The following is a 24479-nucleotide window of genomic DNA, read 5'->3' as shown; positions in this document are numbered from 1 at the left end:
CACCTACACTAACCTCTTTAGATTATGTCACCTACACTAACCTCTTTAGTTTATGTCAACTACACTGACCTCTTTAGATTATGTCAACTACACTGACCTTAAGTGATTTTGTCAACTACACTAACCTCAAGAGATGATGTCAACTACACTAACCTCAAGAGATTATGTCACCTACACTAACCTCTTTAGATTATGTCACCTACACTAACCTCTTTAGTTTATGTCAACTACACTGACCTCTTTAGATTATGTCAACTACACTGACCTTAAGTGATTTTGTCAACTACACTAACCTCAAGAGATGATGTCAACTACACTAACCTCAAGAGATTATGTCACCTACACTAACCTCTTTAGATTATGTCACCTACACTAACCTCTTTAGTTTATGTCAACTACACTGACCTCTTTAGATTATGTCAACTACACTGACCTTAAGTGATTTTGTCAACTACACTAACCTCAAGAGATGATGTCAACTACACTAACCTCAAGAGATTATGTCAACTACAGTAACCACAAGAGATTATGTCAACTACACTAACCACAAGAGATTATGTCAACTACACCAACCACAAGAGATTATGTCAACTACACTCACCTCAAGAGATTATGTCAACTACACTAACCACAAGAGATTATGTCAACTACACCAACCACAAGAGATTATGTCAACTACACTCACCTCAAGAGATTATGTCAACTACACTAACCTCAAGAGATTATGTCAAATACACCATCCTCAAGGGATTATGTCAAATACACTTACCTCTAGAGATTATGTCAAATACACTTACCTCAAGAGAATATGTCAACTACACTAACCTCAAGAAATTATGTCAACTACACTTACCTCAAGAGAGTATTTCAACTGCACTAACCTCAAGAGGTTATGTCAACTACACTAACCTCAAGAGATTATGTCAAATACACTTACCTCAAGAGAGTATGTCAACTACACTGACCTCAAGAGAATATGTCAACTACACTTACTTCAAGAGATTATGTCAAATACACTTACCTCAAGAGAGTATGTCAACTACACTTACCTCAAGAGAATATGTCAACTACACTAACCTCTTTAGATTATGTCACCTACACTAACCTCTTTAGTTTATGTCAACTACACTGACCTCTTTAGATTATGTCAACTACAACACTTACCTCAAGAGATTGTGTCAACTACACTAACCTCAAGAGATTATGTCAACTACACTAACCTCAAGAGATTTTGTCAACTACACTAACCTCGAGAGATTATGTCTACTACACTAACTTCAAGAGATTATGTCACCTACACTTACCTCAAGAGAGTATATCAACTACACTAGCTTCAAGAGATTATGTCTGGTGAGGTAAATTTCGAGTTCTGTTGTTCTCTGTCTTTCGCGCCGTTTCTCGTAATTTTGTCGACATGTGTCTGCCAGGATGTTTGTTCGATTTTAACTCAGACGGTCACTTGATTGCTAACATTTTTTATGAATTAATCCTTTTAATCCAAGGCCAAACTGCTAATTCTCTTTATTATATATATCCCACCACAGGCCAACTACTGATATCATATATTGGACTATACTGTACATGCGCACTGTGTTGATGGATGAACAACTTTGAATGTTTTGCTGGAGACAGTTGATTTTTGTAAAAATATTAATCATGACTTAAGTCATGTACATTGTCAACAACAAACATAAGCTATGTACAGCTTTTATTATGACGTCCCTAACTAATTAGGGAACACATGTTGTTTTCGTGGTGGGAGAAAACCAGTGCCATCAGAGGGATAACAACAACCCTTTCAGACAGAACACCTTTTCCGCCACCCAAATGAACATGTACTGTTGGACTTGTGTGTATAATTAAGTAGCATGGCTTGAAAAATGGCTATATCACTACTGTATTTATCATCAGGTACATTGTTGGTAATATAAAAGTACCAACATAAAGATGATTTAGCCAACCTCCGCCCTGGGAGGGATGAGATACTTGGCCCTGAGTTCTTCCCTGATATCCTACAGATAATCACACAGATATTTCTACCTGCTGCTGATGGTGCTACTATTTACCTGAGAACAACAGTATTAAGGGGAAAAGGTATGGCAGGAAACGACACTGATGCCAGTCTTGACAGCCGTACATTGTGGAATATGGACAGTTTAAGAACATATTTATCAAAAAGAGGTTTACCAGTAGAAGGTAACAAGGCTGAACTTACAGCATTGTGTTTCTCAGCAAGGAAATTGAATATGTCTATTGTTCCATCTAAAGAAGAAATAGTAAAGTCTAATCATAAGCAATATTGTGCTAATCTACAAACATTTGATATCCGTGACCCCCTTGCAGTAATTAATGGATGGATGGATGAAAAAAGCGGAATGCCATCATGGCCACCTATTTACATCGGTGATATCACATCTTTTCTAATGAAAAGCTTACCTGTAAGTGAATGTCAACGCCATTGTAATTACTATAAAATAGGGAAAGCTTATGAATAATTCCACTGTGGCTGGCTGAAGGAGGTATTTACAACCAGAGAGAAAAATCTGTGGCTGCTACGATCCAAGTGCTCTCCTTCCTTTAGTCCAAAAGATGACCCATATAATGTGTGGGTGTGTGCAGACCCCTCCGGAGAGAATTTGACAGCCTTCTGCTCCTATACAGCTGGGTAAATACTAAATTAAAAGCATTAACCCCCTCCCCCCTGTTTAATAATCCGGTCTTTTTCATGACAGGATTGGCAGTTGCGTACATAGTTGTGGTCGTCGATGTGATCATCTGGCAGTTGATCATGATCAGTACTATTATCATCATTACTGTTGTCTTGATAGGGGAAGATGGACAGGGGACTTTCTAGACTTCACAAGCTTGCCCTCACCAAGATTTTGTGTGTGGAATGGGTTCAGGGCAGTTGGAAGACCATCCACAAAATGACCGGAGCAGATCCTGGAGTCCTTGGATGGCGTCCAATTTTTATCTGTGGTTGGATTCTTTCTATTGACTGCAGCAGTCCATGCTTGCTTGGCATTTTCATTTTTGGTAGGAAATGCAAATAAATAGAGTGGGTGGTTAACAAACGCATCGTCCTACACCAAAGTCTATCTTGTGAATAGGACATGTATCCTGACTCCATTGTTTTTAGCTTGTATCAACTGTTTGAGCATTGTGTAAAGGCACACATTCTATTGCTTGCCATACTAAAGGTATATGTTATTGATGAACAAATGGAGAAATTGATTAAGTTGGTCAACAATATAAAAGAAACAATTTGAACACATGTATTGCTCACCAAAGTGATAACATTCTGAAATAAAAAAATAAAAAAAAGAGATTCCAATACATGAAATTCACAAATGGTACATGTACATTCATTGTATTTTGGTTGTACATATATGTTTGATATATATTTTATATTGTACTTGTATTTGATAGACATTTACCTGTACAATACCTGAGTTACCAGGACTATTTCTAAAATGGTATATTATGAGCTGAAAAAAACATCAGGCCAAGCAAAACATATTTGGTGTTTCAGGTAACCCTATATAGCTACTGTACTGCATACCTTAATTGTTTGTGCCTACGGAAAACTTGTAAAGGTAATTTTCAAAGAAGCACTGTTAAAGTCAAAATTATTTGTTAAAATAAAATTTGTTATATACCTACCTACCCTAAACATTTTCCAACATGTTGCAGGAAACACAAATATTGTTTTGTCTGGCCTTAATAGGAAGGTAAAGATGGATGAAATGCAGCGAAGAATTTCATTTACATGGTAGCAAAACTATTCTTTTATATTTTAATGAAGTTTATTGAACTAAATTTAAATCGAACTGTGGGCATCATTGATACACCTGCTCCTTCCATATTTATAAAATTTGATGCCAATTTATGAAACATGTTGTGTAACCTGTGTTACCTTGTTTTTGAAGTAAAGTTCAAAAGTCAAAATGAGGACTTACAGGTCACAGTAAACAATTTTTAAGGTATGACACACTGCCTTCTCTTTATGTACCTATACATTTTGTATATGCAAAGTTTAGTATCCATTCCTGAAACAGCGGCTAAGATATGTTCTGGAAAACCGTTACTTCAGTACTAAGAATATTGGTCAAAGGTCAGAATGAGATTAGCATTTTAGGATGCAGCACATCGCCTTCCCATGATGTACCTATATGCAAAGTTGATGCCCATTCGTGTTGTGATATGCTCCAGAAACCATTATTTCAGTACCGCAAGGTCAATAGTCAGAATGAGATCACAGTGACCTTTTTTTAAGATGCAACACACCATTTTCCATGATGTACCTAGTCTTATATACAACATTTAAGAAACAGTAGTGTAAATATGTCCCGGAAAACCAGTCTAATACTATATAGTGACTACTATATAACTCTGACTTTACATTGGTCAAGCAGTGAATCAGAACTGACTGACAGCTTGCATGGGTGAAGGACTTGAAACTGGTTGCGTTGTTTTGTCTACTTGTAGACACATTATTGATTGCACAACTCCTCGGAAAGTATTGCACTGATTTGAATGATACTGGGCACACATAAGAGTTTGCATCAAAGGGAGTGTGAAGGCGTTATATATATGTCCTTACGTTTGAAATGTATTGTGCCAATTTGAATAATACTTGATACACATGATACTTGCATCGAGGAGAGGTGGGGGTGAGAATAAACAATCATATGAATTTTAGCTACCTCCCCTGTTCATGCATTTATGCCTTTCTGTTTAAAAATGATATTGAAAGAACTTTATTAAAGATCTTGGCGCCGGCAAGGTGTATTAGTCCGGCATTCTATGATGGCAGTTCAAGTTTAATCAACACTCAGACGTAGTACAAGTTTGTAGTTCAAATGTAGATATTAGGTCAGACATAATATCAACAACAATCTGGAATACAGAAATGTATTTATTATTTTGTACAGAAAGGTTTGTTACAAGTTAGTTCAAAATAGCTGTATATAAGCATTCTGGATTCTATAAACTGGTCACAAGTTAATTATCATGTTTAGTGTTAAAGTTTAATATACACTTCAAGAATGTGAATACTTTGAAGTAAGTACTGCTAACTATTAATCTTGAATTCTGTCATCCTTTCATAACAGTACTGGAACTTCAGTATCATATTATATATATATGATGATTGAATTGCTGTTTTGAATAAGAATAAACACATTGCAGTTCATGGTGTTGTTGAGCAGTTTATGGTGTTGTATGAGCAGTTTTGTTTCTACCAACTTATGACTGGTATTTCAATTGGCATATTAAAGTTGCATATGTACATAATAGTATTCCTACTTTTTGAATTTTCTTATGACATTACATTGGTAAAATCCCTTTACTGCAGAGTCTTGTTATTTTGATTTCAATGCGATGCTCAATAACTAGATGAAAGTTGTAGAAATATACCAAAGTTCTTTGCATAAAGAATATGTTATCTTGTTCATGTCTATGCTTGTTATCCATGCATATTGCATTGTTTAAAATAATGAGGCTCAACTTTATGAAGGCATATACTGTCAACTATCTAGTGTAGCAGAACAAAAGTGTTGAGAACATCAGGGTTTAAACCGTTCAACTTGTGCTGCTCTAATAATTCCCTCTAGAACATATGTAACAGGATAAAGAGAAATGCAACAGCGAGACCAGGGTTTGAACCCGGGACCTTCTGAACTGTGGACATATGCTCTAACAATTGAGCTACCTGGTCTTCATTGATCAACCCAGTTCAGTTATACTACATTCCTCCCTCCTTTCTCAAAGTGTTCGCCCCTGAATATGATACTATTTACAACTCTGGATCAGATATCCCTGCTTAGCATTGACTCAGTGCTTGAGGAAGGTTTGGCAAGCTTGGCAATTTTGTAATAGGAAAAAGAGAAACGAAACGACCAGACCAGGGTTTGAACTACTAAACTCTAGACAGATGCTCTACCAATTAAGCTACACTGTTCCTTGTCGCCAACGATCAACCCATACCAGTTTTGCTACATATGTGCACACCTGCTGCACCAGTTTTTAACAAATATTGAACAAGTTATTAGTACAAACTCTGAATTTTCAAACTGTTTAATTTCTAACCTGTTCCATATATGCCTACCATGTTCAAAAGTGAATATGCAGATAATTCTGGTGTTCTCTTACACAAGTCGTTGCGTGGATGCAAAATTTGATGGAAATTTGTAAAATTGTCAAAATCGAATATTACAACATATTCACAAACACTACACATGACGTGTACCAGCTGGTTAACATTACAATACATGAATGACAACTGAACATTATGGAGTATTACCGATCGCAACATTTTCTATTCGAGATAACTATGCCATTTTAGCTTTCTCAAGATTTGATGATTAAACATCTGGCTAATTCAGAAACCAAGGTTGAAGAAAAAATACCATATTATTACACATATAACCGTGGATCTCCCTGCTTAAATTTTACAGCCAAATTGTGTGAAATATCAATAGGAATATCGTGCATGACAGTAGAAAAGTTATAGACCTTACACGACTAGATGTAACAGTGTCTGAAACGACAGGATGCTGTTTGAACGAGTCGGCACCATGCATTGCACATGTGATCGTCTGTGAAGTTTAACCACTTGACCTCTGACCGTCCGCAAATCACCCGGATCAAAGATGGCGGACGGGTAACTATCAAAACGTCTATACATATATATGTACCGCCTGGGGGCGATGTACAATCTGAAGCGGTACGCCGTTTTTAGACTGTACAAAGCCTAAACGACGGATTAAAATTAGGATAAAACTGTATTACCACTATAAACTGTATAATACGACCCATAAAATAGGTCCTTTCGCTCATTCGGCGTAAAACCCTACAAGGTTAGCGGGGGTAAAGGAAGGGGAGCCGACAGTGCTATATGGACCTATTAGTTAGGTAGGAATAACGGGATAAGCGAATCTTGAAATAATAATCAAAATCTGTTTATCTAACACAGTTAATAGGGGTAATATTAATAATATACAATAAATCAAAATACTCAGACCGTTTTTTTTAAACCAATAACACAGCGATATTATACCTAATAAAACGTAATATATACACAATGTATATAAACATAAGCACATACACATTAAAGTAGAAACACCAAAACTTAAGTATAATGATTCAAAATCAGTAACAGTTTACTTTCATTATCCAGAAAATCTACACCAATTAGTTAAATTAGAAAAATAAAGCCTTACAATTACTTCGAAGAATATAATGAAGCTGTTACAACAAGAGACATTGATCTGTTGGGGATACAACTCCTGATGTATATGTTAACTCATGAAGCTACCTGCTTAGTAATGGCACTTAGGTATCTGTCAACGAACTCTGTCTCAGACATAGTCAGAAATATAACACTGTCCATGTTGTGGCAGTCAAAGTGGTAACGGTGGAAGTTTGCACTGGTCACCATGACTTCTACTTGTCCTTTATTTACACATGCCATGAATTTTGCGTGGAAATATTTTCGTCGTGAAATCTTAACTCTTTCGTGAGCTTTCTCCAGTATAGTGACTTTATCCTTGGATTTCAGGTTTTTTTGCTTCTTTAAAAATTTGTGATATCTTTCGTTTCTTATCACAAGCCTCGCGTACATATAAGCCTTCCAAGCATTCAGATGATTTGTGTTTACGGACTGAACTGAGTATGTCCAATAATCTGCGGGTGTCTAGGAAAGGTGTAACTATATAAACTTTGTTGGTCTGGTTACTGAACCAGAAGTCCAACAATTCTTTCCATAGTGGATAGACATCGTTACAACCGTCCAGAACACGTCCTTGTCGTAGACCCTCCAACTTTTTGTGTAGTGGTTCCTTCTCCTCCTGCTGTAACATAAATATCACCTTTGTACGAGGGTCTAGTAGAATTATCTAATTGATAGAAAACCCCTCGTTTCACTGCAAGATCCCTGTTCTTATTATCAGTGAAGTAAAACATGTCATTTGGATTTTAACACTTCTACTCCCTTTATATAGGGCTGCTAGCACTATATGATGATACATATATAAGGAAAAGCAGCAGAATAATTATTTAGTGTTTACTTTATCTATTACACGAAACTGTATAATAGCTATAAGGGGAATCAGCATTATAGGGGGAATTGGGGAATACAGGACGTTTACATATAGAAAACAGTATACTGAGACTATTTATAATAAAACGGTTTAATGATGATCTTATCAATAAAAGAAAGCAGTATAATGGCAATTTATAAAATAAACAACAATATTATCACTGTCAATGAGGGGGAAATTTTCAGGGGTAACAGTATGACTGTACATTCATACTGTTTATAATTCAAACAGTATAATGAGAATTTGTTTATTAGACAAGTGTGGTGACTACCTTGTTCATAAGCAGTATATAGACAACAAACTGTATAAGGGAAAGCACTATAACTACTTACATAAAATCAAGCTAAAACTAAAAAGATCTATATACAAGTCAACAATATAATGAAGTATATAAGAGTAAACAGTATAATGAATCATATAAGAGAAAGCAGTATAATGAAGTATATAAGAGTAAGCAGTATAATGAATTATATAAGAGTAAGCAGTATAATGAATTAAATAAGAGTATGCAGTGTAATGATTTATATAAGAGTATGCAGTGTAATGATTTATATAAGAGTATGCAGTGTAATGATTTATATAAGAGTATGCAGTGTAATGATTTATATAAGAGTATGCAGTGTAATGAATTATATAAAAGTAAGTTCAAGTTCAAGTTATTTATTACTTTAAGGATGTACACCTCTGAGAAGTCAAAAAATTCCTGTATTAAACCTTTTTTCTTATATTTATTTTTGGAAAAAGGAGTTGATGGCATAGTAGAAAACGCAAAAAAGACTATATGTCGGTGTGTTCGTTTTTATGCTATGGTCGGTTAAAGATACCAATTTAACACAATATGTGATTTTAGGTGAATTTTCGGGTTTTGACCATTTGCAGAACAAATTCATACAATTTCTTCCAAGTGTGTTATCAGATATGTACGAATGTTTGTAGAATTGATAAAAATATTATTTTCTTTGAGACTTTGGAAGTAAAATGTCTTAAACTTATTCATTTTACTGAGAAATGCGATTTTAGTTACCCCTACCCCTTATTTTTTAATGAAAAAATGCACATTTTTCACCATTTTTTGCAGATTAAACGCTTGATATAAAAAAATCCTGTAATAAACTTTTTTTAGTATTCAATGAATCAAAAGAAAATGTGTTTCTCTTTCTAAAACAGCCACAAAAATGGGGGGTCGGTGTGCTTCTTTTTTTGTCCCAATATTAATTGTTATTTTTCACCTTTTTCGGGGTCAAAAATCAAAAGTGCTTCAGTTACCCTAAGATGTAAAAAAAAAAATATGAATAATATATAACTTTCCACTTTTTTGCATATTATTTTAATCATGTTGAACATTATAAAGTTGTACAGCAAAATTGAACCTGCTACAGTTAAAGATGGTGACACAATGACAATTTAAGTGATCAATCTAGTGTCAAATAAGGTGAATTTTGGCCCTTTGTGAAGCGCAAAAAATTCACATAAATACACTTTTTCAAAATGGCCGCCAAATTGGTCATTTTTTAAAATTTCTTATAAAAAATGTTCTACACACAACAGACATCTAGTTTTTTTTACATGTTTTTCAGATGTGTGTTTGCTATTATACCTTTCATAAATTGTAAAATATTACAAAAACCCGTTACACCTGATCAAAACGAGACTTGAACGTGACTGAAACCTCAGAAGAGTACATCCTTAAGTCGGTTGACTTATCAGTTATAACATATATACAGAGACAACATATAATATGATACACACACACATACACACACGCCTACACACACACACACACACACCGCGGAGAGTGAACACTAACCAGCAATCAGCTCAGATCTCCTTCTGTTTGCTTGTATTAAAAATTTGCCAAGTGTCGAATGTCGGATACATTCTCACAAGGAAGTAGTTGTATTAATGTATAAATGCTTGTTTGTCTTGCATAATATTTTTAAATTAGTTTCAACCTTATATTAATATAGCAAGGGCATTTTAAAATGAAATGGAACTCATCCTCGACATATTTCAGGTCACATACTGTACACAATCTGTTTTGTCTTTCAGTTCTATTATATCTACCACACTCAATATTTAACTTATGTGAAGACATTCGAATTTTACATATTTGTTTCAAATAATTTATATTGACAGGTTTTGATAAATAAGACTGGTGACCAAAATTACACACATATTGATACAATGCTCCTTTAGGAGAAGATTGATTTTTTTCAAAACATTCTTATCTGAATATGTCACAAAGACGTTCTTTTATAATATGAAAGTGTTATTATTTAAACTGGAGGATTCCCACACATTTCCAAGACCAATTCTGTATAATTATTGTTTTACACTCATTAACCAAATGTCATTATTACAAAGCATAACATCATAGCATGACCTTAGAATACAATTTCCTACATTTCTGTTTTATCTAATATTTGAATATACGTAATTTTCTAACATTAATAGATTTTTTTTATGTAATCCTAATATTTGTTTGCAGAATCTCACATGCAATTTTTCGATATCTGGTGCGGCATGGAAGCCCCATACTTCTGCTCCATAACTTAAAACACTATTTACATAAGTATCAAAAACAGACAATTGAGTTTCTATATTAAAATAACTTGCTTTTGAGTTTGTCTAAATTTTCCGTTAAAATTCAATAGTACACCCAGGTAACTGAATTGATCGAGAACATCAAATTTATTTCCTTCGTTAAACCATATTTCATTTCCCCTGAACATCCCTCCATTTCTAAACACGACAATTTTTGTTTTCCCAGTATTTACGGTCAAATCTCATTTTTTTGGTATAACATTGTTTGCAAACCCTCTGGTGTCCAGATATAATCACCATATCATCTGCATTCCAAAGTAAAAACATATTGATATTCTGTATTTCAATAGATGGACAATTATCTGATAAAAACTGCATTTCACAATCATTTACATATAGAGCAAACAAAAGGGGTGATAATATAACCCCTGAAATAATCCGTTTTCAATATAAAAAAAATCGGAGAGTGTACCATTATATTTAACACAACATTTCACACTTTTATATAATGATCTGATCACTTTAAGAAGTTTACCTTCTACACCTTCCTTGAACATTTTATACCATAAATTATGTCTGTCAATAAAAGCAAACGCTTTTGTATAATCTAATAAACAACAACAGAGACGTTTTTCCTTTTTTAAAGTACGATTAATTAAAGATTGTAAAGCGAAAATGGCGTCTACAGTAGAAGCGTGTTTTCTAAATCCAAACTGGACGTCTGTTACTTTATTATATTTCATTTCAAACAATACGAGTCTTTTATTTATGATAGCAGTTAAAAGCTTACCCACACAACTTAACAAGGTGATACCTCTATAGTTGTCCGTGTTATTAATGTCACCTTTTTAAAAACAGGAACTATATTACCAAGTGACCACGATGACGGGAAATAACCAGACTTGACTATATTATTGAATAATAACAATAAACATGGCATTAAAATATCTTTGCAATTAATAAAATATTCATCAAAAATTTCATCTTGTCCACAAGCTTTATTAGCTTTACTTTTTTAATATCAGCCAGAATCTCAATCTCTGTTATTTCTATATCTAGTTCATGAGGAAGTAGATCATAAGAATTCACGTCATAATCAGTATGAAAGTCGGATATGTCCCTGTCTATCGCGTGCTCAACAGATCCCTTAGGAATAAAAGTGATGGTAAAAATCTTATACATTTATATCCACATTTAAATTTTGTTTACGTTTCCTAAACGTTTTGTAAAAAGTTCGCGGGTTGTACTTTCTTAAATAATTTAACATGTCTCCTTGCTGACATTTATACTCTCTTTTTAACTTATATTCATGTTTCCTATACATTTTTTTTTATTTACTAGTAATTCTCTGTTCACATTAGATTAACAAACATTAAAAGTATACAGTGCATATCTATAATCTCTATATCGTTGTTTACAGGAATCCGTAAACCATAGCTTATCTCCCTTGATAACATTAGTCTGCTTACCTGTGCCTTTATGAAGCAGTATAATGATTTATATAAAAATAAGCAGGATAAGTATTAATAAAAAAGAAAGTAGTATAATGAATTATTTAAGAGTAAGCAGTATAATGATTTATATAAGAGTAAGCAGTATAATGAATCATATAAGAGAAAGCAGTATAATGATTTATATAAGAGAAAGTAGTATAATGATTTATATAAGAGAAAGCAGTACATGTATAATGATTTATATAAGAGTAGGCAGTATAATGAATCATATAATAAGCAGTATAATGAATTATTAAAGAGTAAGCAGTATAGTGATCTATTTAAGAGTAAGCAGTGTAATGAATTATAACAGAGTAAGCAGTATAATAAGTTAAATGAAAGTAAGCAGTATAATGAGTTGTATAAGAGTAAGCAGTATGATAAGTTGTATGAAAGTAAGCAGTATAATGAGTTGTATAAGAGTAAGCAGTATAATAAGTTGTATGAAAGTAAGCAGTATAATGAGTTGTATAAGAGTAAGCAGTATAATAAGTTGTATGAAAGTAAGCAGTATAATGAGTTGTATAAGAGTAAGCAGTATAATAAATTATATAAGGAGAAGTAGTATAATGACTTCTAATGCAAGATGGCCTATTAAAAAAACTATATTTATTCCTGTATAAACAATTGACTTTCGTTCGCCATGTGATATATTTGAGCTAAAACCAGTGAAATGATTTTAAAGACTATATATTTTTTTAGATGAAAGATTTTAGAAATAATTTGAAATGTTTCATTTGATAAAAACTATTTACTATAAAAACAAATCTTACCAAATTCAGCTTTTGTAGTGTCTTGCTCAAGACATCAACCTGGTCAACTGCAAAGGCTCCAGCTAACGTTAAAAGAAAGAAAAACATAGTGAGTTTCTGGGCAATTGGTCACTTTTACTGAATTTTCGGGATCTTCCTCCAAACAATAGTGGGAAAAGCCCTGAGGTCAGCCCCTGAACAATATAGTGTCCTCACATAGGAGGGTTCTCATTCAACATTCATCAGTCATTCTTTTTTTTCATTTACAATAAGTAGTCTATTTGTATTGAATAAAACATTTTTAGAGGGAGATGGGAAATAAAATATTTGCAAATAGAGTAAATGACAAGAACATAAAACATACTTCTTTCACACCCTTACAAACTCCATATACACCATAGTTTTACATACATTGATAACCTAGGTAAATAGACAGAGTACTAGTATACACAATAACCTAATACAAAAAATAAATATTATACTCATGCATCCATATATATATATACATTGAGAGAGACCGACATACATACATACAAACATTGAGACAGACAGACAGACGCATTAATATGCACATATATATCCAAAAGTTAAGAAACCAGAATAAAATCACAGACTTATCTTTACTCAACTTCTGTGCAAACCAGTCTGAATGACACCATAATTCTAAGTTAAATATCATAACAGTGAATTGATTTAAGTGAAAAACAACTATCATTAGAACATCACTGCAAAAATCTTGAAACAGGAACCCATGATATGCATTCATGCACATTAATATATAATGAATAATGCTAAAAGTTAAAAAATGTTAATTGATTGAAGAACGTTATCAGCAAACGATGATTGTTGTGAATGGCTGACACCAGGAAGTTATGCTAGCGAATTATGATTTTGTGCTTGCAAAGCATAAATACCATACACAAACAGTTCGATACTTATGTTTACGTCAATTTTTCTATGTTCTTTTTAACTTACAATTTATATTTAAAATTTAAAATTCCCGCCTTATCGACAGTTCCTAAAAAATCGTTCAATAGTTTGAACAGTGTGTTGTTGCGTGCTGATTGGCAAAGAACGTATATATAGTACTTTGAAATTTCAACAAACACAATTTAGTATCAATACAATTGCGTATGACATGTCTATAGGATGATTTAAGTGTATCAATAGAAATCTGAGCTGAAAGTTAGATTTGAAATTGTTTCGATTTTTCCCCGTAACAAATTTAGTCGATCACCCTTAAAAGCGTCTTCAAGTGACAACAAGCGTCTTCAAGTGACAACAAGCGTCGCCAGACAAAATCTTAAAAATTACCGAATAAAGTAAGCGACATCAGAAGATATGTTGTTAATAAGACTATATTACACCTCTATACCAAATTTCAATTTGATATTTGAAAAATTGACCAAGTTATGATGCAACAAGGTCGTGATTTTTGTCTACTTTATCAACTGGTATCCTAGCTAACATCAAGTTGGTGTTCAATTATATGCCTAAAAATGTAAGACATGTGGTAGATTGTACTTTTTTCTTCTGCTTTATTGGAATGCCAACTCTTTCACATAATTGCAGGAAATTATCAGGGCAATCTTACAGTCTGGTGTGAAGGAACGACCGACCAACAAAAAAAACAGCCAAGACAGTACTACCTCAGGCGCTTTAGAATAATTTAGCATTATCCAATGAAGGGCCGAACTTACTTTCTCAAACAACTGACACGAAATCGCACAACCCAAAGGTCAACACTTATCATAATAATATAGGCTATCTATCATCATTCCCTGTAGTTCGTAATCCCTCGGGGGCGCGGGAACCATCCTAAAAGCTGATTCTAAATCAGGTTTGGCAATTAAAGCATTCTTACCGCACTGATTGATAAGAAATGCAGCATCATCTAGAGTTTGATACTCAACAGTTTTGTCATCGACGTGAATCCCATCATTGATTGAATGACCGGGGAGAAGTGAAAAATGGTGGATAAACCTATATTCCCCTTCCTCCGTTTTGGGGACTAACCCCAGAGGTGATATCTGGAAATTTGGAAAAAGAAGACGACTAAATGGCCCTGCAATCCTATTGAGCAAGATTTCCTTGTTCATTTTGTTTTTAAGTATATCTGGCTTCTCCTTAGATGACATTAAGCTTGGACTAGCTCGGTATCTTCTGGTCCCATAAAAACCGATAGAAACCCCCCTTGAAAACCCTTGGTCTAAAAAATGAAACTTACCGGCGTTATTGTTTGAATTTTGCTTCGATTTGCTGGTGGATTGTGTGGAAAACTTTCCTCTGAAAGTTGACTAGTTCCGGGCAGTGGGACCTCCTCCTCCTCCTCCTCCTCCTCCTCCTCCTCCTCCTCCTCACTATTGTTGTGGGTTTGCTGTGTTACTAGTGCAGAACGCTGGGCCGCTCTTCTTTTAGGTCGCATTGGTGGCATCATTCCTTAAAAAAAATACCAGAAAGATGATGACATAATTGGCTTAGTTCCTAACTTCAACGCGAAATTGGGGAAGTTTGAGGACCATTAAAATTATTCAATGTTTCAAATCTGCATGGCCATATAGATATAATTAGAGTGATGTTTCACATTGTGAACCCACATGTATCAATAATGATTGAATATAAAACCATATGATAGGAGCCTGTATCAGCTAGGACTGCTAACTGCCTCTGCTAAGACAAAGTTAATTATCGTGCCCATTATCGTGGCATGCCTGGACAAATCTTTCTAAAGTATTTATACAATATGTTTCACTTAAAACATACAGCATAACCTCCCTTGTCCACGTATATGGTAGATACCCCACCTGAACATAAATCACAACTATGGTTATGCTAACTACGTGTAAAATTACAGTAGCTCAACTATGGTGATAGGCTTAATTAAAGAAACACTCACAGCCCCACAAAAGCAGTTTATCCACAACTATGGTGCAAAATACCAAATATGGAAGCTACCCCACCTGAACATAAATCACAACCATGGTTATGTTAACCACATGAAAAATAATAGTAGCTCAACTATGGTGATAGGCTTTATCAAAGAAACACTCACAGCCCAACAAGAGCAGTTTATCCACAACTATGGTGCAAAGCCACATGTGAAAACATTACCGCTCAACAATGTTGCTGGCCTCATCAATCACTAGGCCTAGTTATCCAAAGCCCAGTGTCTCGATTTGAGGTAAAAAAAACCACTACAAAACTACAGTGATAACTGTTTTAGTGCCTGATAGGTTGTTTTTAGGCATTATTTGCGCCTACTCGCTTTTGAATCAGATCTGTACTACCACAGATACAACATATCTACTTACCTGAAGCGCTAGCCTCCATGTTTAATTTTCGTTATTACGTTACTCATTTGCTACGTGACTTTCCCACCCTGTTTTGGCCCGTGAAGACATTTTCCAAGTGACATTTAGCTAAATCACGTGATTGAAAGGAGTGCGCATGCGCGAACTGAGTAGACGAACAATATCTGAGCAGTTCAAAATACGCTGCGAAATCACTGTTTATAAGCAATCAAGCCTATTTCGAGGAACATCATCCTACACACGAAACGAGTCATTTTTTTAACTAGTTTCAGTAACAAATCGGGAGAAAATTGTGTGACCAGAAGCTTCACAGACTCTGTAATGAACCCCAGCTTCTAACCTCTGAAAAACAAGTAGTCCAAAAAGCAACAGAACAACGTCAATGCTAGACACTTCTAACACCCCATCCAACTTAACACCAGGCAAAGTATCGGGACTGAAAATTCGATTACCACCGAAAAGAAACTTGCGCATTGTTACCGTTGATTGTAGAAGTATTAAAGACAAATCATCAGAGTTCAAAACTATGTTAGAATACTCAAAACCAATTGTAATTGGATGTGCGTCATGGTAAAAAGGAATAAAACCAGGAAAATCCAAAACAGATGCAATCTTATCTTCAGAGATATTCCCAGAAAATTACACTTCTTACAGAAATGACCGCGGAACACTAGGGGGAAGAGTCTTCATACTTGTCATTAAAGACATTATCTCAACCGAACAACCAGAACTAGTAACCAACTGTGAAATTGAATTGGTAAAAATAAACGTTTAAGATGCGAAAGACCTTATCATTGGCGCTTTCTACATGCCACACAGGGATACCAAAACTATCGACGAGCTAGACAAATCATTGAAATCAGTAACATAAAACCTTTCTGCAAATAACATCATACTTACAGGTGATTTTAATTGTCGTGTCATAAACTGGGAAACCCTAATGATACGACACTAAGCAAATGACAAAGAAATCCAACGTCAGCTAATGGATACAACTATATTAGCAGGCCTCTCGCAAATCAATGAAAAACCTACAAGAGAAAAGAGCCTACTTGACCTAGTATTTACAAATCCAAGCCTAATCAAATCATCGAATAATATAACAATTATTTCGGACCACGACATTGTAGTCACTGACAAGGACACCAAACCACACTACAAGAAAACATCAAAAAGGAAATCTTACATGTGGAGTTGAGCAAATTGGGTGGAAATGGAAAAGGAAATTGACAGTCTTAGCCAAACCATTAATAACATGGTTGAAAACAAAAAAGGAAAAGAAGACTGCTGGCAGAAATTCAAAAATAACCTAATAGACTTACTTAATTCAAATATACCAACTAGAACTGTAAAATCCAACAATAATCTACCAAGGTTCAACAAAAGGATAAGGAAAATGCTGAAGAAAAAACAAAACCTTTATAACCAAGCCAAAAAGACGGGAAATTGGAATAAGTACCGGCACTATCAAAGAGACTGCAAACGTGAAATAAGGAAAGCGGAAATCGCTTATGTAACCAATGTTATACAAGAGGGCTTCGATCAGAACAACTCGAAACCATTCGGGAAATATGTAAAATCAAGGGACAGGATAACATAGGGGTGACAGCACTAAAATCACAGGGCACCCTTGTCAGCGACAGCAAAGAAAATGCACAAATTTTACTAAACCAGTTCTCATCTGTCTTCACCCGTAATAACAACAAAGTCTCGCCAAAAACACGTATAAACTTAATTCATTCGATTCCTAATCTAAATATTAAGCAAGAGGGAGTAGCAATTAAAAGCTCCTACGAAATATAAATCCTTCTAAATGTCGGGGCCAGATAACATTCCAAATCGTATTCTAAAAGAGTGTGTAGACCATATATCACCCATTCGGACACAAATCTTCAAGACCACAATAACAACCGGTGAGCTACCAGTAGACTGGCTAAGTGCAAACATTTCCTGCATCTTCAAAAAGGGAGATAAACACTCAGCAGAAAATTATCGTCCAGTATCACTAACATCAGTACCACGAAAACTTCCAAAACACATAATATGCAAACATATATTAGATCATCTGGACAGACATAGGGTACTTACATCTCTGAACCATGGCTTCCGATCAGGATACTCCTGTGAAACTCAACTCATTACCACACTTGACGACCTACTGAAATCTTTTGACAGTGGCAAACAAGTGGACATGGCAATACTTGACTTCTCCAAGGCCTTTGACACAGTTCCCCATGGGAGACTACTCCACAAGCTGGATTCATATGGAATCAGAGGACCTCTGCACCAATGGCTAAAAACCTTTCTAACTCGAAGGAAATTGTGGGTAGCCATAGAGGGAGAACTCTCTGAAGAGCCAACGGTTGAGTCAAGAGTACCACAAGGAACAATACTTGGACCCCTACTCTTCCTTTGCCATACAAATGACTTGCCAGACTCTGTGAAATCAACAGTTAGACTTTTCGCAGATGACTGCCTACTCTATCGAGAAATAATCTCAAACAAGGACCACGAAACACTTCAAGGCGACCTTAAACAGCTTGAAACTTAGGCTGCAAACTGAGGGAAGAAATTTAATGCCAAAAAATGTTACATTATTTAAATTAAGAAGAAAAAGAAAAACACATACCAACTTAATGGACAAAACTTAGATCACGTACAGACAAACCCATACCTAGGATTACAATTAACAGGGGATATAAAGTGGAAGGAACATATAGCAAGTATCACAAAAAGGCCAGTTCTACCTTAGGCTTCCTACGACGCAATCTACAACACTGTCCCAGAGAATGTAGAAAGATAGCATACATAGCTCTTGTCAGATCCATCTTGGAATACGGAGCAATACGCTGGGACCCGTACATAAAGACGAACATTAACAAATCGGAAAGCATCCAACGGAGAGGGGCGCGTTTCATCCGGAAGGTTTACAGAACAAGGGAAGAGGGATGCATGACAAAACTACTCAAAGAGCTGCAACTTTTACCACTAGCATCAAGACGAAAACAACAGAGACTAACATTCTATTATAAAATAGTAGAGGAACAAATTCCATCAATGCTTAGCAAAGACTTTATTAATTTCCAACGTGAAAAAAAGGAAAACACGACAGCGTATATTCCAAGACTGCGAGACATCAAGACCAATTCCAAATTAAATAAGTAACAATAACAGAGCAGTCATAATACCCAACAGCAACACGGAACAATACAGAAACCCATTCTTTGTGCGAACAGCCACAGATTGGAACCACCTGGACGACATCACAGTCGGGGCGCAAGGAATAGCGGCATTTAAAACATCAATCCCTACTAACTGGGATTAAACGAAGCTAAGTATCGCATGCGTACCTAATCCCCTCCACATTAAAGCCATTTTGGTGTCTGTGGAGTATAACATATAGATAAATGTTATTGGTTATGTAAAAAGAAACTCTCATAATCCATACTTACCAACCTGGAGAAAATGTTTAGAAATATATAAAATATAGATAGATAGATGCATACGTTGTGTGCGTACTGTTCTTTTTCTTCTGTCAACGTACAGGCCTCCTAGTGGAGTATCACGTACTGCGGTCATCTAGCGCAGTTGTACCTGTTGGACACATATGTTGAAGCTGTCCAGTGTGGCGCTGTCCCCCGGCTGCTGCTGTGGTAGTATGGTGGCCAAGAGGAAAGAGTGCTGGTATACCTGGCTTCTGGCGAAGGGGACCGTGAATCTCCAGGAATGTCCTCTGCTAGATGATTGTACCGGCGATAGCTGTGTCGATGGTATAGCAACAAGATTCCCTTACAGTGTGCTCCCCTTTCCGACAGTAATGGCTACCAGCTCCAGGAGTAATGGTGTGACACTGGTGTTTTTTGGAATAGTCATTGTACACAAAGCGAGCCGATCATCTTTGCACTGCCTCCAGCTTATTGATGTTGTCCTGGGTGGACGGGTCCCACACTGTGCATGCATAATCCACCAGGGGGCGAATAAGAGTCTGGTAGCAAAGTGCTTTGGTGGTCCTTGGGCACTGTCTGATGTTACGCTGGAGGAAGGCTCTGGTGCCATTTGCCTTTTTCGCAATGCTGTTGATGTGGGTTCCAGCTTAGTCCCTTGTGTAGTGTGACCCCTATATATTTCGCTGTGTCAACCTCTTCAAGTAAATGTCCGTGGATGTTGTAATTAGCATGAGCTGGCATTTCTGAGGGTGAAACTCTATTTCGTTTCAAATAAATTAATTGACTAAACAAACAAAATGATTGAGCAACAGGCCTTGCCTATATAAGCTCTCTCCATGGCTTCCAGCATACTTTTGAAGACATTGAATACAATATGTACATACATACATTATATTTCAACTCATCTCATGACACTTGGATACATTTATTGCTAGGTAATATACAATAATTAGACTGGATTAATATTTTCATGTTTCTACAAATTACATTATTTCATGTGATACATGGACTTAAGATAAAAAAAATCATTACAAAATATTAAAAAAAAATACAACCTTTGCGATATAGATATTTACTATAGTTGTAATATTTGTGTCAAGACGAATTAAATATACCGTTATGGATATACACAGTATTCCATATTGAATTAAATATATGGATAAACGTCTTGACCTTGAGCCACTAAAAATTTCCTACGGCAACATGAAATAAAGCAAAACTGATGCATGCATGTATGCTGATAAAGAAATGTACCAGGACTTATTTGAAGTAGATATGTCCTGTGATGAGTTGGATTGGCATGGGTTTGTTGGTTTATTTACTTTAGTTTAAATATATTTTAAATGTATGTGCAGTTTTGCATTAAATATGATAACAAAGTACACTAGTTCAAAGGATACAAATATATGGCATTTTGGTATTTCATAAGGAATTATTAGTTTTTCAATAATACCTTAAGTGTCATGACCACATACTGTCCCTGGACATTTGTTGCCCTGTGATCAATCAACCTTGGTATATTATATATAAATAAATGTATAAATTATCCACTACCAACAGAAATAATGAATTTATCTTACAGAATACAAACAATACATCAACCACATACAGCTTGTGTATTTAACTTAATTTAATCTATTTGAACCGTTCTGTAGCATTTATGTATTTATGCACACACTCCATCAATTGGTTGTTCTGTAAATCATTATTAGTGTTACCATTTAGAATAGTATTTAAAGATATTGTATTATGGAAATCTCCATCATTTAATATAAGATCCTACATACGAGTTTGTCCTTCATCAGTATAGAGAGGTCATTCAGAAAAGAAATGATAAGAGTTTTCAATTGGGTGACTACAAGGACTCCATGAGCCAATCATCCTCCCATTTCTGTAGTACTTCCAGGTCCTGTTGTAGTGTCGCGATCGTCCTTGCGTCATCTATGGTCCGCACCCGTCTGTACAGGAGGCAATCGTCAGCGAAAAGCCGAACTGTAGACGAAAACACATACTCTGTAGGGTCGTTAATAAAGAGGAACATCAGTGGGCCGAGAACACTCCCCTGGGGGACACCGGAACTGACTGGTGCTGTGCTCAAGGCCACTCCATCCAAGACTACCTTTTGGTTACGATCTTTCAGGAAGTCACGTATCCATGCCAGTGTGGATCCTCGTGTCACATAGTGCTGTATGTTATAAGTAATCTCTCGTGGGGGACTTTTATAAATGCCTTGGAGAATCTAGAGGTATGAGGTCCATTTGCTCCTTGTTGTCTAAGTTCTTCGCAAAGTCTTGGACGGTGAGGATAAGTGGGGACTCGCAGGTTCTATATTCTTTCTGAAACCGTGATGGGCGTCGGTCAAGACGTGATGGCTCTCTACCAGATGTCTGGAGATGCTGCTGCATATCACATGCTCCCGTATCTTACAGGAGATGACTGTTAATGAAACAGCTCAATAGGAAAATATATTCTAAAGCCAAAAGAAAAACTCCCAAAATAAACTGTTACCACCAACATAAATGCAATAAAATACTTTCCGTATTTAATTGTTGTTTTCCCATAGTTTCATCGTTTGTATGTTCGAATTAGGGTTTAGTTGACACCTCGGTATAACTAAATTGACAAAGGGATACGCTATTCAAAAATAAATCCTGTATGTCTGAAGAATTTCCTTGACGAGATGAAAGTATTTTAAGACCCATTGAGATTTATTTTCTTTTTATATATTTATAAAAATCGAGCAACCACTTGATTCCTTCTTCAAGCAGTCCTTTAAAAGATTAATCCCCATTTCCCACGTTCTCCGGTACCCCCAGAAGGACCACACCCTTCTTTAATGCAAGATCAAATTCTTTCGGCCCATAGCTGGTCCGTAACAAACTAGAAAATGAGAGACCAGGCAGGACAAAATCGTATCTACAGAGACATGGATACAACTAATTCCAGCATACATCCGCCCGTATCTTTCTTATCTGTCTGGACAAGATCGCGTGTACAGATATATTGAAGAAAAAAATTAACCCTCACACATCAAAGCCGCCATTTAAACTTGTTTATCCTTAAAAAAACTGTATTTTCAGAGCTAAATTATTGAACTTTGCAAGTATTGTAACAACCTCAATTTAAAAACCTGGTTAGAAATATTATCAAATATTTAATATCTGAAGATGTTTTTGAACTTGAATAGTGAATTAAAAAGGTGTTCGTGTTCTAATGTGTCATGAAAAATTACCCTCACACATCAAAACCGCCATTTTAACTTGTTTATTCTTAAAAAAACTGTATTTTGAGAGCTAAATCATCAAATGTTGCAAGTATTGTAACAACCTCATTTTAAAAACCTGGTTAAAAATATTATCAAATAATGAATTCCGAAGACGTTTTTAAAATTGTCTAAAGAACAAATCATTACCGATATGTAAACACAGCCACGATGTGCAGTCTTTCGATGTTTGGTGTTTTCTAAACTAAATCATTCAAGTTTACATTCAATGGAGCACTCCCAAACCGTATGGAAATCTCAGCTAGCTACAGGTTTAATATTACGTTGATTTTCGATGTTATCTCATGGCAAAATTATGATTGAACAGGACAGAAGTATTGAATGCAGCGAACCGTATATCCAATATGGCGCAGGTGAAGCGTAACTCGCGATATGACATCCGGTTACCGTGACCAATGATAAGGTAAAGAGCAAGTTGCCAATCTCTGTAATATATACGTCTCTGCTTGAATCAAGGATTAACAAATAACGACGATCTTGCCAAAAACTTCCCGGGTCCGCACAACATCGTTACTTGTATTGCCGGGGTACATTCAACTTGATATTGGGTAAATCGATACTTCTATTGGGACGTATTGGTCTGTATTGGGTAAATCGACACTACTATTGGGTTGCATTGGGTAAATCGACGCTCCGCAAGATCGTGTCTACAGAAGTATGGACAAACTGATTTCAGCATAACACCATATCCACTAGCCCACCCTTCTCATCCTTGCCAACTCTCCTATTTAGGAGGGAGACTTCCGATTTAGGGTCCTAAATCAGCATTTTCAACCAGTGAATTTTCTAAACTATTCCTATTTGTAAACATCGGATGATTTCATCTGAAACAATAGCTCAAAAGATGCCAGTCAAAAGTGTTCTTTTTTCTCTAAATTTAAAAAAGTTGGCAAATATGCGGCTTCTAATAAGACCATGTCTACAAATAGATAAACAAACTGATTCCAGCATATCACCCAGTTTCCCACCCTTTATATCCGTCTGGACAAGATCGTGTCTAAAGAGATTTGGACGAAACTGATTCTACATGTAATATGTCTGCACAAGATTGTGTCTACAAATGTACAGACAAACTGATTCCAACATTACCCCCTCTCCACCCTACTTATCTGTCTTGACAAGATCGTGTCTTTAGAGATATGGACATAATTATGGTAGCAGTGTACAGTAGAGGGTTGTGGCCATGGGTGATATTTTTGTTAAATGGCTAACCCCTGTATAATGATATGTAAAAGAAATATCAAAATAAAACTGTACTAAAATTGGTATAAGCATGATGAAGTGGGCTATGTGAGCTTCACATTTGTAAACAAAGAAAGAAGATTTTTTTGGTTCGAGAATAAAACTTTGGCCATAATCCGAAAGGGTACGTACACATGAAAAGCACACGACGCAAAATTGCAAAAAATCAAGTTTTACAACTTTACTGGGACCCAGATAATTCTGCAACCAGGTAGGTAATCTTTAATTTCAGACAGAGCTTAGGAAAAAAATTACTAGTTGCGGGGGTCAAATTTTGGGTTAAAAATAGCAATTTTTGGCATTTTT

The 24479-nt window shown here is 35.5% G+C and overlaps 1 protein-coding gene across 3 annotated transcripts in view; it reads right to left on the bottom strand.

Annotated features, from left to right (window-relative positions):
* Positions 1 to 4905: 4905 nt before the first annotated feature.
* Positions 4906 to 24479, bottom strand: part of LOC110461450 — a 24495-nt gene continuing 4921 nt past the window's right edge. Inside the window, exons 2-4 of one of the 3 annotated variants that reach the window (XM_021514904.1) lie at positions 15119 to 15330; positions 12913 to 12974; positions 4906 to 7853 (exon numbers count right to left, since the gene is read on the bottom strand). In XM_021514904.1, coding sequence (XP_021370579.1) covers positions 12939 to 12974; positions 15119 to 15330 — 248 coding nt within the window. In that variant the 3' untranslated portion in view covers positions 4906 to 7853; positions 12913 to 12938. The remainder of the gene's footprint in view (positions 7854 to 12912; positions 12975 to 15118; positions 15331 to 24479) is intronic. The other 2 variants (XM_021514905.1, XM_021514906.1) reach the window with 2 other exon arrangements.

This window comes from Mizuhopecten yessoensis, unplaced genomic scaffold, assembly GCF_002113885.1.
Source record: "Mizuhopecten yessoensis strain PY_sf001 unplaced genomic scaffold, ASM211388v2 scaffold10621, whole genome shotgun sequence".
Lineage (NCBI taxonomy): Eukaryota > Metazoa > Mollusca > Bivalvia > Pectinida > Pectinidae > Mizuhopecten > Mizuhopecten yessoensis.
The sequence above is the reverse complement of the archived record's forward strand: the minus strand, read 5'-3'. Positions and strand labels throughout refer to the sequence as shown.